This window comes from Pezoporus occidentalis, unplaced genomic scaffold, assembly GCF_034315485.1.
Source record: "Pezoporus occidentalis ecotype Australia unplaced genomic scaffold, CSIRO_AGI_Poc_V1 ctg21, whole genome shotgun sequence".
In the NCBI taxonomy this organism is placed as follows: Eukaryota; Metazoa; Chordata; class Aves; order Psittaciformes; family Psittacidae; genus Pezoporus; species Pezoporus occidentalis.
The window spans coordinates 488,606-503,631 of NW_026913964.1; the positions used below are offsets into that span (position 1 = coordinate 488,606).

The 15,026-nt window shown below is 38.8% G+C and overlaps 1 protein-coding gene across 5 annotated transcripts in view; it reads left to right on the top strand.

The window, feature by feature from the left end:
* Positions 1–9,266, top strand: part of CHID1 (chitinase domain containing 1) — a 125,542-nt gene extending 116,276 nt beyond the window's left edge. For all 5 annotated transcript variants that reach the window (XM_062619094.1, XM_062619095.1, XM_062619096.1 and 2 more), the window contains 3 exons: positions 747–827; positions 6,334–6,376; positions 9,001–9,266. In XM_062619094.1, the coding sequence (XP_062475078.1) occupies positions 747–827; positions 6,334–6,376; positions 9,001–9,099 (223 nt within the window). In that variant the 3' untranslated portion in view covers positions 9,100–9,266. The remainder of the gene's footprint in view (positions 1–746; positions 828–6,333; positions 6,377–9,000) is intronic.
* Positions 9,267–15,026: the final 5,760 nt, after the last annotated feature.

The following is a 15,026-nucleotide window of genomic DNA, read 5'->3' on the forward strand; positions in this document are numbered from 1 at the left end:
AGACAATACTGTGAGCTAACCAAGAACATGAATTTACAGCATACTAACTATTTCACAGCAGTTCCCTGTACAGTTTTTTTGGTACAAATATTATTCTGTCCTCATTTTGTGTCAAGTAGGTATGAAGTAGTTAATTCCATATTCAAAATGTCATTGCAAGAGAGTAATGCGAATAAACTAATGGTGGAGAATATTCATATGCAGTCCTTAGTAATAACTTGGTTACTGCTTAGTTACTGCTAAGTAAAAGTTAGCAGTAACTTTTCCGTGAAAATGAGCTCTTTTTTAATTTTGTTTTAGAAGAGTAACTAAGCCCTTTTTATGGAAGAACTTTTCTGATCACATTATAGTTATTTATGATCAAGAATTGCATTGATTAGCCCTGGAGGACATAATTAGTTACAGCCTAGGGATGACTACAGTTCCTGTGCTTTTGGCATATAGGAATCAGAGTGTAGAAATATCGAAGCACTGCTTTCGTGTGCCTTTATAGATTTGTCGGTTGATGGACATCAATTAATTCATTCCTTTTTTTAAAAAAGCACATCAACCTACAAATATGAACATGGCAAATTGTATAGAGTGACTGAGGAAGTTGTCAGCAAGAAGATACTTTTGATGCAGTATCCAACATCTGAACATTGTAAAACTGGGGTTTTTTGTTTGTTTCCCAGAAATTTCTGCAGTGTAATTTCGTAACTACTTTTCAGAAAAGTTAATGTCATATCTGTGTTTTTAATTTGTAGGTACATTGAAACCTTGAAGGAGCACAAACCAAAAATTGTCTGGGATGAACAAATTGCTGAACACTACTTTGAATACAAAAAGTGAGTTACATTTATTAACTTACTATTCTGCAAATATTTTTGGGCATGGCCCAGTACACAGTAAAGTAAATATAATGTGCAACTAAATTCAGCAAATAGAAATTCTGATGTTTTTAATCTGTACATTAACACTGAACTACAGCAGAAAATAGTGCTTCAGGGGAGAGAAGTACATCAGAAAAGAATTAATGAAATAACATAAGCTAAAGCAGCCTTTAGAAGAGAAGTCTGAGTCATATCTTTAGAAATTATCCATCAAAGTTATCTGCTGAGTGTCAGTTAATCAGAGGCTCTGAAATTACTATTGTGAGCTGTTGGGTGATTACCAAAACTAGACAAAAATAGTTTTGAGAAAAATCTGTGATATAGGAGCCTGGTTTTACAAGTGCTAGTGGTAAGATTGGTCAAGCAACAGACTTCAACTAAATGGAATGGACTGTAGAGAAGCATAATGCAAATGCTATCAAGTGACTTCCAGATAAAGTTTTAAAAGTGCTGAGGTCACGAAGGAAAAGAAAATTACTTTTTGTCCTCCCTTTTTCATCATGAAATGACAAGAGGATTCCTGATACTAGGAGGTTTCCATTTAAAAAATATTTAAAAAAAAACCCAGCAACCTCTTAGCCTCTGGTAATTTCCAATTTTCTTATGCAGATATACAAAAATAAGGTAATCCTACTACTTCTACAAAACTTTCATATTACTCGGTGCATGAGTAATGTGAAGACACACCACTGAAAACAGGAGTAGAACACATTTTAGGGTGCTTTAAGAAAAAATTAAAGAATTATTCTCAATATACCTTTTGGTTTAAATATTTTTAAATATGAAAAAATAAACATACACAAAAAAAAAACTACCAAACCTAAGATGTCCTACTTCTATATTCTTATTTTAGTTTTCAAGGTTTCTCTCAGTCTATAATCTTCTCCTGCCTTCTGAGCAACACTCATTTCATCATTTCTCAGGGAAAAAAAAATAGATTACCTGCTTGTCAGTGGTGTTTTAGTTTCTTTTCTGTGTTTGTATGAAAGGACTGGGATCTGTATTCCTTCATATTTAATTCTTTGGTATCCTCTTGAAAAATCACTTTGTGCCAAGCAGTTCCAAAGTTTTTTGAGTTAACTGAAGAGGAGTAAATTATAAGGTTTGTTTTATTGGTCTTCAATGCACTGTCCAGTTGGAGACACAGTGACCACCAAATGAAAACTTGCTCTCAAAATAGTAAACATGAGGGCTCTGTATGACTGGCATATTTCTCGGATTCATTTCTGAAACACGTTTCCTAAACATCTCCTTGCAACTGAACATGTGGGAAGTGGACAGCTTGTCGGTAGTACTACATTGTTTGGCTTTGAAAGCTAGTCTTTAGAGATTCTTGGTTTTGGACATCATGGAGGAATTTTGATGTATAAAGCACACTGGGTCTGAAAATCACTCTCAACTTCAGTTGCTGTGCTGTGCTTGGCAGGCAGCCATGTGGCTCAGCATGTCTGCAGTGGTTCAGTTGGCTGCACGGGAGGGTTATTTAAGGGAACTCTTTTCAGTTGCCACTTTAGTTTGCAAAGGTTCAGTTACATTGGATGGGGATGGCAGTCAGGCCTGAAATACGTTTCACTGGACAAGTATCTCACATGAAAATCGTTGCTAAGAAATCAAAACGTGAATCTTTCAGAAAAGCACAGCTGATTATTTTTATATAGCAGGGAGAGACCATTACCAAGAGTTACAGAAATCTCTTGTCTCTGATGCTTGTCTCAGTGTACATTACAGGTAAGTATGCATTTATGTAAGTTGAAAGATTTTAGAATCATAGAATCATAGAATAGTTAGGGTGGAAAGGACCTTAAGATCATCTAGTTCCAACCCCCCTGCCATGGACACGGACACCTCACACTAAACAATGTCACCTAAGGCTCTGTCCAGCCTGGCCTTGAACACCACCAGGGATGAAGCATTCACAACTTCCCTGGGCAACCCATTCCAGTGCCTCACCACCCTCACAGTAAAGAACTTCTTCCTTATATCCAATCTAAACTTCCCCTGTTTAACTTTTAACCCGTTACCCCTTGTCCTATCACTACAGTCCCTAATGAAGAGTCCCTCCCCAGCATCCTTATAAGCCCCTTCAGATGCTGGAAGGCTGCTATGAGGTCTCCACGCAGCCTTCTCTTCTCCAGGCTGAACAGCCCCAACTTTCTCAGCCTGTCTTTGTACGGGAGGTGCTCCAGTCCCCTGATCATCCTTGTGGCCCTCCTCTGGACTTGTTCCAACAGTTCCATGTCCTTTTTATGTTGAGGACACCAGAACTGCACACAGTACTCCAAGTGAGGTCTCACAAGAGCAGAGGGGCAGGATCACCTCCTTCAACCTGCTGGTCACGCTCCTTTTGATGCAGTCCAGGATACAGTTGGCTTTCTGGGCTGTGAGCGCACACTGAAGCCAGTTCATGTTCATTTTCTTATTGACCAACACCCCCAAGTCCTTCTGTGCAGGGCTGCTCTGAATCTCTTCTCTGCCCAACCTGTAGCTGTGTCTGGGATTGCTCTGACCCAGGTGTAGGACCTTGCAGTTGGCATAGTTAAACTTCATAAGGTTGGCATCAGCCCACCTCACAAGCGTGTCAATCCCACTGTCCATGTCACTGACAAAGATGTTGAACAAGACCGGTCCCAACACCAATCCCTGAGGGACACCACTCGTTACTGGTCTCCAGCTGGACATTGAGCCATTGACCACAGCACTTTGTGTGCAGCCATCCAGCCAGTTCTTTATCCACCAAGTGGTCCATCCATCAAATTGATGTCTCTCCAATTTAGAGACAAGGATGTTGTGTGGGACAGTGTCGAACGCTTTGCACAAGTCCAGGTAGATGACATCAACTGCTCTACCCCTGTCCATCAGTTCTGTAGCCCCATCGTAGAAGGCCACCAAACTGGTCAGGCAGAATTTCCCCTTAGTGAAGCCATGCTGGCTGTCACTAAGCACCTTGTTGTTTTTCATGTGCCTTAGCATGCCTTCCAGGAGAATCTGCTCAAAAATTTTGCCAGGCGCAGAGGTGAGACTGACTGGTCTGTAATTGCCTGTGTCATCCATTTTCCCCTTCTTGAAAATGGGGGTTATATTTCCCTTTCTCCAGTCATCGGGAACTTCACCTGACTGCCACAATTTTTCAAATATGATGGACAGTGGCTTAGCAACTTCATTTGCCAGCTCCTTCAGGACCCGCGGATGGATCTCATCAGGTCCCATGGACTTGTGCATGTTCAGGTTATTGAGATGGTCTCGAACCAGATCCTCTCCTACAGTGGGCCCAAGGTCTTCATTCTCACAGTCCCTGTGTCTTCCTTCCAAGACCTGGGTGGTGTGGTCAGAGCCTTTGCCAGTGAAGTCTTGAGGCAAAGAAGTCATTCAGAACCTCAGCCTTCTCCAAATCCAGGGTAGCCAGTTCTCCTGATAGCATCCGGAGAATGCCCGCGTCATCCCTAGTCTGTCTTTTATTTGCAATGTAATTATAGAATCTTTTCCTCTTATCTTTCACATTCCTAGCCGAGTTTAATTCTAACTGAGCCTTAGCTTTCCTAACCTGGTCCCTAGCTTTCCAGACAACATCCCTGTACTCTTCCCAGGCAGCCTGTCCTTGCTTCCACGTTTTATAAGCCTCTTTTTTCCTTCGAAGTTTTCTCAGCATCTCCTTATCCATCCAAGGAGGTCTCCTGGCCCTCCTGCTGCACTTCATTCTAGTTGAGGTACAACACTCCTGAGCTTGTAGCAGGTGATCTTTGAATATCAGCCAACAGTCTTGAGCCGCCCTGCCTTCTATGGCTATATCCCATGGAACCTTACTAAGCAGGTTCCTGAAGAGGCCAGAGTCACTGAATTGCTCAAATTTAGGAGCAATTCCTACTTGGTCTGTCTATGTACTCTTCATTTCCTCTGATCTTAACTGGTTAAGTGGTGCTGTAAGATCACTTGTAACTCATCCTCCTCATTATTAGGGATTTAAAATCCAGTCTTGGTATTTGTGCCCAATATAGCTTCCCCTGTCTGTATATTTTATACTGCCAGCATTTAATTTAACCTGAAAGATAGTAATTTGGGAATTGGGGAAAATCTTCCACAGTTCTGACAACCAAATGTCTTCATCCTTTTTAGATGCACATTTATTAGACGCAACTGTCTTTCACTGTCTGACAGTTTTATAATCACACAGTGACAGAATAGTTTGGGTTGGAAGGGATCTTTAAAGGTCCAACCCCCCCCTGCAACAAGCAGGGACATCTTCAACTACAGCAGGTTGTTCAGAGCCCCATCCAACCTGACCTGGAATGTTTCTAGGAGTGGGATATCTGCCACCTCTCTAAGAATCCCAGTAGCAACAAGGTATTGCAGTGTGTTTACTTATATCTAGTATCAAACCATCTCTGTTGTGAAATCTCTTCTTGCATCCTCTATTTTCAGTATCAGCCTTTTCACCTCTTTTAAGAGTTGCCCTTCTTAAAGGCCAATAGTATGGGGTAGACAATTAACTTGTCTGACTCTGCCTATGTTGTATGTTGTTGTGACCAGTTCTTGGATAAAGTGTTATGCCCAAAGAAGTTTGGGACGTTAATCTTACCTGATTTCTTCCTAAACTTTGTGTTAGTTATTAGGAAACTGTGCTCTGTTCTTTTGATGTTTTGAAAGGCCTTAAGCCTTTTAAGGAGTTCTTTAGATAACCAGAGATTTTTCTTGTTTTAGGTGTGGCATCATGCAGTTGCTATCCAAAGACTCCTCTAGCAGATCTTTGACTCAATACAGTCATGCTTTGAACTTCTAACTTTCCAGCTCCTAGAATTGTCAAAGCCCATTTAAATAGGATGATTTTCTCAGGTTGACCTTTCTGACAAATACTCCTGTAACTGATACTCGCAGCACAGTGGCACAGTTGCATACTTGACCTTTAAATATGTTGTGTACATTCTCACATCTGACAACCAAATATCTTCATTTTTTTCAGATACACATTTAATAGGCACAACTGTCTTACTATCTGTCCATCACTTTGGCTTTATGTGCTGTGATATGTTTGTATCTAGAGTAGAAAAATGGCAGGAGTAGAAGTTCATATCTACAGTAGAAAAGGAAGGGAAGTAAAGAAGATTTTGGGCCTACCCTGCCCTCAGTAGATAGAGGTTAATGGAAACAATGATTTCAGAGACAGAGTGCCTCAGCTTTTAGAGCAAAATGAGCACTGGGTAAGAAATCTCAAAGAGATGAGCTACTAAATGGCAAGTAATCTCTATCTTTGATATGGGCATATTCATGCTCATATGCTGAGCATACTAGCATATCTTATTTTTAGTAGCAGTAACTTCTGCAAAATAAAATTGGCAGATTTCTTCAGCTCCATCTGTGTTGCCTCTTAGAGGAAAGGAATAAAGCTGGTTTTGAATTCTAACCTCAGCTGAAAATCCTGCAGGAATCAATCAAAGTTTTGTGACTATTTGGTTTTCCTGTTTTTCAGGAATAAAGGAGGAAAACATGCTGTCTTCTACCCAACACTGAAAGTAAGTGCCACTTTTTCATGTTAGAGGGCTCTAAGAAGAAAGAAATGTTTACTTGACTTGTTGCATTATTGAGAAATTCCAGAAAATGTTGAACTTATGTGAAAGAAGTTTACCCTCATGTAGTTGTTGTGATTCAAAGATTCAGCTGCCTGTACAAGAAGATTTTCTTTTTTTCTATCATCTCACACATAGTGGGGGTTTGGGGTCTTTAAAGATAAGCCATGTCTAGAGAGAAGACACAGCAGGACAAACTAGTGCTGTTCAAGTGCATCTGTTCAAGAGCATCTGTTCAAGTGCACAGTTCAAGTGCTAACAGACATACTCATTGTCAGACAAGAGACTGAAGAAATTCTCCTCCTGATCATGTTGGATCGAAGACTGGGGAACTTTTGCCTTCCTCTGTAATGGAGTCCAGTTGTGGTTTAAGCCCAGCTGGCAACCCACAACCACGCAGCCGCTCTCTCACTCCTCCTCCACCTTCCTCCCCCCACTGCCAGAGGGATGGGGAGGGGAATTGAAAGAATGTAATTCCCACAGGTTGAGATAAGAACAGACCAGTAACTAAGGTGTAACACAAAATGACTACTGCTGCAACCACCAATAAGAACCATGATAAGGGCAATAACAAGAGAAGAGAATATAACCACTCACCAGCCACTGACCGATACCCAGCCCGACCGAGCAGTGACCTATCCCTTCCAGGTAACTGCCCCCAGTTTTACATCCTGGGCATGATGTGCTGTGTTATGGAATACCTCTTTGGCTAGTTTGGGTCAGGTGTCCTGTCTCTGCTTCCTCCCGGCTTCCCCTCCTCCCTGGAAGAGCATGAGACTCACAAAGTCCTTGGTCAGAGTAAACATTACTGAGCAGCAACTAAAAACATCGGTGTTATCAGCGTTGTTCCCAGGATGAAAGTCAAAAGCACAGCACTGCACCAGCTACTAAGAGAAAAATGACTGCTACTGCAGAACCCAGGACAAGTCCTAATTCTTCCTGTCAGCCTGCATCACCGTGATTCTTTGGAATGTATTTTAGTGTTTTGAAAACTTAAGCATTTGGCCTTACTAAAGTACTTTGGCAGGACGTATCATTTCTGTCTATCCAATATCTACAATATACCACAATACAGGATAAATTGGTCACTTACAGACTTAGTTCCTAGAAGAGATCTTTAAATTTTCTCAAATAAGCTAAAGGCAGTATGTTAAGTCTCTGCTGGCTTTTAATGCTGGAAGGGAATTGCTTCTGTTAGTGAAAGTATATCATATTTACAGAGAACAGACACATTTTGTATGGCTAAACTAGTGTGAAATGGTCCAAAACTCTGTTTTTCTGAACAGGATTATTATCTAGTACAAGGATATTTCCCTTCATTAATCTAATATTGGTGGAAGTACTAGCACATATGGGATATTAATTACCATATTTAACTATGTTCTTGCTAGTAGGAGCTGTCTTACAGTGTTAGAAAATTTTATTGTAAACCTGTCAGAGAGAAGAGATAGTGCTGCATGTTGTTGTGCTACATGCTTTTTGGCCTTGTGGAAAGATTTCAGTCTGCTATTGTCAGTGTGAACCAGGTTAAGAACCACTCATTCCTGTACATTTTTTTCACTGCTTCTTCTCTAGCAGATACTCAACTGTGGAGGCTGGTGAATTTATGGAAACTGGTTTTCTTTCTGATTTCAGTAGCTTGTAATGAAATATTTTGAGATTTGTATGCTGGGACAAATCAAAGAATTGTTTATGTAATAACGAGCAAGATGATCAGGGAACACTTAGTTTTATTGCCCAGGACAAGTGTGTTTCTTGCCCTTTTTAATGTTATAATCACTGGCAGGTTGCGCAGAATTGCTTTGTTCAGGATTAGTTAAAAGTAGTCATGAACACCAGGCTCAATAGCTCTGTTGATGATGCCTTGATTGCTTTATTCTGTTTTCTGTGGAAATGAGTTTTAAACATATCCCTGGCATGATCAGTTTAAACATTGAAGTGTTGCACTTCAAAGTAAGGAAACGTGAAAGTAAAAGATGGAAAAATATTTTTCTTGTATATGAACTGGAGGAAGTGCAGAACATGAGTTGTGGTATTTCTTCCCTTGGAAACCAGTGGCTAAACTAAATGGCTGGAGCTCAAATAGGGATACTTATAGATATTAATCTCCGAGAATCTCTTTAAAATAGAATTGTGTTAGTGAAAATCATGACTAGGTCATGGGTGAAGGCAAGGGTAGGTAAGAGATCTTGATGGTATTTGACAAGTTGTTCTAATTGTTTTCAGTGATAAAGTTTTATTTTACCCCTGAGACCTTTCTGGGAAGAGTTAGAATTTCTGTACCTTGTGAAATGATAGCTTAAATTAAAATAGTGCATTGCATAGTTCATAAATCTGATTTATTTCTGTGGCATTTTGTCTGTTTAGTTGGTTATCTTTTATTAGGTCATTGAATTAACTGGTGCAGTTAACTGCCTCTTACTGAATGATTGCTTGCTAACCAGAGAGTATTTGAAATACCAACTAGGTTATCTATCTAGGATAGATGTTTTTTATGGCATGAAGAGATGGCAGCACAGTGTCTAATGTCTCTGACTAAAAGGTAATTGCTTTATGTGTCTTTGTCTTAGTCCATCCAGTTGCGCTTAGAACTTGCAAAGGAATTGGGCACTGGAATATCCATCTGGGAAATGGGACAAGGCCTGGACTATTTTTATGACCTGCTTTAAAATAAGAGATGATCTGGGAAAGACTTTATTTGCTTTACTGAGACTCCACGTCAATTAATTTGGATAGCCTGGAGAGGTAATTTTTAAAACATTTTTTGTAATTTATATTGCATCTGTATTAAACTTGCATTTTTCCCAATAAAGAACCTTTTATGATTTGCCACACAGACGTGATTATTGGTATCTTATAAAATGAAAGGCAAACCAAACCAAAACAGACATTTTTTTTCAAAGTTCCTGAATTCAGTCATTAAAACCAACAGAGCTGGGATGGCATCTGAGTTGAAAGTATTTTCCAAAATGTTTTCTACAAGAAATAAAATGGACTAGTTGTTGCCATCTGATTATAGTTTAAGAAACAGACCTGTCAAACGATTGCGGGTAATAACCAAAGTAAGTGAACAAATAAGTCCATCAGATTATGTCCAGCAAATTTAATATCTGCTGGACCCTCTGCTGTCTTCTGATAAGGTAAGTCAGTGTTAAATGTTGAGGAGGAAACTAGTTAGCTGGTAGAAAATCAAGCACTGACAAATGAAGCTGTTAGCTCTTTTTGGGTTTTTCATGTTAGTTAATTCCTTATGTACTTCAAAGTCACAGTAATTTTTATTTATGATTTGTTTCTAAATCAGTTTTGTTACAAGAGATGCTCTGTGATTTCTTTCTTCTGTTTAACCTGCTTAGTGTCTCCATTTACACTGTTTAGTGCTAGCGCGTGATGCATTAGTGGGCAATATGGGAACTGTAACGTTTACCAAAGGCTATGATGGTAATGCTGAATTACATGGATAGACCCAGTATACAGCACCCTAGAGCTGCTTTGACGGTCCTTTGCTTAAGTAGGTACTGTGACTGTGATCAGCATCTGTGTGCATGAAGCCTTCATTCTTCAGCTGTACACATTGATGCCTTTGTCTCCATAATACAGAATTTTTATGAACCCAAAGGCTGTAACAGCACATCAGTTTAAAAACAAAGCAAAAAATGTGTTCCTGCTTTTTGGTTAACAATATTTATGTATGTAGAAATACACAGGCTTCAAGGCAGTTTCTTCTAAGGATCTAAGGGGTGCTGGGAATTTGATGAGGATGTCATTGGTCACCAGCAGAGACTCAGGCAGTAGCTCTGTATTCCCACTGATGTTCTTCTTGCCACTTACAGTTGTCACAAAGATAACTGCACTCCTCTGTTTGCATCCACCCTTCCCAGTAATTAATCTCAGTGGGCAATTTATCTGCCCCTGCTGTTTTCAGCAGAATAAATCCCACTGTAATCCACCATTGATTAAAGAACTATTGATCTTCACCTCTCTGATTTAGTTCTGGCATCTCTCAACCTCTCACATTGCAAATATCCAGCAGGGTTTACTAATCAGGCTTCTTTCTTCCATACCATTAATAGGAAGATAATTTGCTACATGAATCCTTGTGTTCAGTTAACTTGCGTTTTTTAGTTTGTTCAAAAGCATTTTAAAGTCACTCTGGCAATGGTATCTAGAATAGCGCAAGAATTACATTCTATTACACTGCTTTTTGTACTTTCAGTGGCACTACTGAACCAGAATGCCTCAGGAAATGTCTGTAAGGAATGGAATGGGTTGTGATCTGAAATGGCATCCATTTTTATATTAGCTTTCAAACAGGATATGGAGGAAGAAAAGAATATTTCATTTTAGCTTCTTGTTTCCTCTCTAGAAATACGTGTCATTTATCACAGTTTTCATGACTTTTATATATTTTGTGATGGTTCTCTTTGATGTTGAAGATTCTTGTTTGTTTGTGAGTACAGCTATGTTAGAAAGAAGTGTTGTTTCCATCCTTAGAGATAGAGTGAATACCTGTGTGTCAAAAAGATCATACTCATCCTTGCTGTATCACGAAAAATCAGATGAGAAGTACGTTGTGATTTTGAGCCAACCATAATATATAGGTGCTTGAGGTAAGTGATGTTGACCTCACCAGCGAGCCATCATGAAGAAATGTTTCTTTTGAAATTTGCACCTCACTTGCATGTAAGAAATGACATGGGACAGAGATGCTGGTGTGAAAGTAGGTTCTGCAGAGCATCTGTTTTTATGGCTTTTCCTCAGACAAGTGGGGAAGACTGAGCAAAGGGCAGAAGATGGGTAGGAGAGCAAGAATACGACTTCTGTAAGGACCATGGCAGTTGGCTTTCATTCCCTCAGTTCAAAAAGAGTAGAAAGCACTGGTTTACAATGCAAAGAAACATTTTTCTGTAAAGCAAAAAAAAAAGTATGTGTGTTCTCCCATAGAAGCAAGTACTTTTTAAATGTACTGCCAGGTACGTGACAGGGCAAGACCAAAGATATTGCACTTAAAAAATTGAGGGTATGGGTTGGGAGAATTATCTAGTGTTCATATTAAAACAGTTTACATCTAGCATAGGAAGCAGTGAAAATGAAGTGTGTTTATTTCAACAGAATATTTAATCATTCAGTTTTTTAAGATATTCAAGAAAACAAACAAAAAAAGAGCTGTGCTCTATAATCTTGTTCAGTTGCAATAAAAGTTTCTGTATATTAGGGTAAGATTTCAGTGCTGTGAATGTAAAGGTGTCTTTTAGCTACCTGATGCCAAGCAGAGCCATCTTCCAACTGACCTTTGCTCTTGTGTTTCCCCATGTTTTACTGTTTTGGGTTAGACTTACGCAGCATTAAGATAAATGCATTTTTCTGCAGAAATTTTATTGCATTCACTGAGAAAAAGAAATAGCTGATTTTGTTGCAGCTGACTTCAATATGAAGCTAGTGTTTTTATCATCAATTATCACACACATGATTTTAATGGGTAGCAAAGTGTTTCTTGTATCTGTATACAACCAAGTATCTTACTGAGACAGAAAAAGAGACTACTTGCATGGACCATCTCCAGGACAACAGTATTGCATCTTATCCCAGGAATGATGTATCTTGTGGTAAGTGTATCTGTCTTGAAAACTGGAGCTGTCATAGAGTCCTTGTAATCAGAAACAGTTTTGAAAGAGAATTGTGGAAAATAAATTGTTTAGCTTGTCTCATTGTGAGATGCTACTTCTTTAAGGAAAATTGCTTCAGTACCTTGTTTTATAATTCTTTTTTGCTATCATAGGTAGGTGCCAAACTCCAGAATCAACCGTAGCTTGCAGGTAAGAAGGTTAGGAGTAAAGAGTAGAGGTAGGGTAGACTGAAGGATGACAATAGTAAAACAGCTTCTTTAACAACTTCTTAGTTATAAAGTATTGCTGAACAAGTTGTAAAAATTTAGTGTTGTTTATGTGCTTGGGTGAAAATATCTTTTCTATTTCTACTAAGAGCTACTAGTAGTAATTATTTTTATGAGTGGGGATGGTGGGATGGTATTTTTTGCATACTTCACTGTGGAGACTGCAAAGTTAATGGATGTTCATAGGAACTGTAATTACAGACTCTCCTAAATTTGGGACATGTCTTTTGACATTTACTATTTTGATTAATACACATTGCAGCTGTTTACTTCAGTTAAACAAATGGCAGCAAAAAGCAGATGGATTCTGCCTCTGCAGCTTGACGAGGTCATATGTTGCTATTTTCTGAAAATACTACTCCCTCAGTGATCTCTTTTTTATGTAGTAAGTGCAAATTAACTAAGCCTGAATTGGTGTTTTGCAGTCTACCAGGAAAAACCTTTGATACTCTGTGTGTGGAAATTGTTATCTTCTCTTTGGAAAAATAAAATCTTTTATATGAAAAATAATTGAAATAGAATTTGATGAAAACCACTTATTCAGAAAGTTGCAAAATAAATAAAACCACTTATCTTGTTAGCATTTGAGCTTACAAGCTGAAATGTACCTTTAAAATGTTATTTTGCAAAAAGGTGGAGGAATGAAATCTAAGACTCAAAATTGAAAACAGTTAGAAATTTTACATTCCTACTTATATCAGTTACCTTTTCTGAATACATTTTGATGTTTATTTGGTTACAATGTAACTTAAAAATGTATTTCAAAATTACTGTAGAAAACCTGTATGGCATTTTCATAGAAACAAAATCAATGTTTATTACAAGCTCTTAATGAAATAGGCTCTTACTCTGACTTCCAACACATTAGAACCAATTCTCCACTCAGCTGCTGAGAGCAAAGCAGAGCAGCACTTTTGAATTAACTTCATGTGGCACATAATTACCATATTTCATGTTCAGTGTATATAAAGGGTATATTGACTTTCTAGAGACTTCCTAACTCTCCTGACTTCGTTTACTAGTTGCAGCAGATGTCCACTTAATGGCAGAAGAGCACAGACCCTCCAGTTTCTAGATTGCATGCCATGTGGGGTTTGTGTGATTTGCTGTAAGGCTTGCTGGATTGTTGCATTTTTCTTCGAATCCTGTCACAGTTTCTGGAGCAGGGCTATCTGGTGTTCCAGCTCTGACATCTTTTTCTGTGAAGTTCCTGTTGCGTGTAAGGCTGCAGCAGGGATTACCTGAGTGATAAACCTCACCTTCCTCAAAGGTCACTACATATGGAATAGAAGTCAGAAGATTATGGTGTTTCACTATTTTCCTCCAGTATGTAATGTCAGTAGGTTATGGTTACCTCTGCTGCTCATCCTACTCAAAAAGGTAAGATTGAATTTTGTTTTCTTGTGTTTACTGCATGCATTTTCAAGCTTTGAAGTAACTAAAAAAAAAGAAACAACAAAAAACACTTGCAGACATTGCCAGTTTTCACTAAACAGTACTTTTCTGTTCTTGCTTATGATCTGCATTTAGGAATGGCATACATACACCTTTTATTATTTTCAGTGAGTTTTCTTCCAGTGCACCAGCAGAGAGCATTTCTCTGCCCTGTGCTGTCTTTGCTTGCAGTTGTGGAGGACAGGACTGTAACTGAAAATAGCAGTCCAATGTAGGAAGTTATTTAGGACTGTGTATATCCATTTTCACCTAATCTTTAATGTTTCTTCTCTGTTTTTTTAGGTGAACTCATGTGGGACAGAAAAATTAAGCTGCCATAGATAATTTGACTATTTAATATTATATAACCATGCTTGCAACCCTTTTGTGTTTTCCTTTGCTTCTTTTGGGGGCTGAACAACACAAATGGTGTTGAGCAGACATGTTTGTATATCATGAGTAGATAAAAGCGCAGCAGTAGCAGCATCAGCATTCTTGTGCTGTGGAAGTTAAGGAAGAGATGCCTGGGGGTGTTGTGTGACCACACTGTGAGAGTGAAGGAGGGAGTAATTTATATCATTTGTAAAGCTGGTTCCCTAGTCCCTAGAGTTACTACAGTGATATTGCAGTAGGGTCACAAAGCTCAGCTCTGTTCATACAGCTACCTCTGGGCTGATTTCCCCCTTGTATATAGGTGCTGTTTCAGTTCCTGAGCTTTTGTGTAAAACAAGCAGTCATGTTATTTTTGCTCTGCTATTTCATGTCCTAATGTGAAAAACCTTTGTTCCTTTTTAAAAAAAAAATTTTTTTAACTTTTTTCTCTCATTAAAACCACGTGATTAAATCTGGAGAAGTGAAAGCCAAAGTACCTTTGTTTTGCACGAGAGTTGGCCTTAGTGGTGAACCAGGGAGAGGTGTTTGGAATAACTAATGCAAACTGGTTCTGCATAAATGGCAAGCACCCCTCTTTGCAAATACATTGTCTTGTGTGTTGCAACTGTAAATGCAACTTAAAATCAATTTGTCTTTTTTGAGTCTGGCTAGCTTGCTGGTATCGTTAGCTGGAATGAACATTGGAAAGTGTTTTATTTAAAAATGCCTTTAGAAATGTTTTATTCAATGATGCCTTTAGCACTAAATGGCTGGCTGTTATTATCAGGCCTTACGTACCACTTCTGCTTTTTAACTCAGAACTGTTAAAATCGAAGTGTTCTTGTTTTAGGTGGATTTTCAGTGTCAAACAGTGAGCCAGGATTTTAAATTCCATCTAAT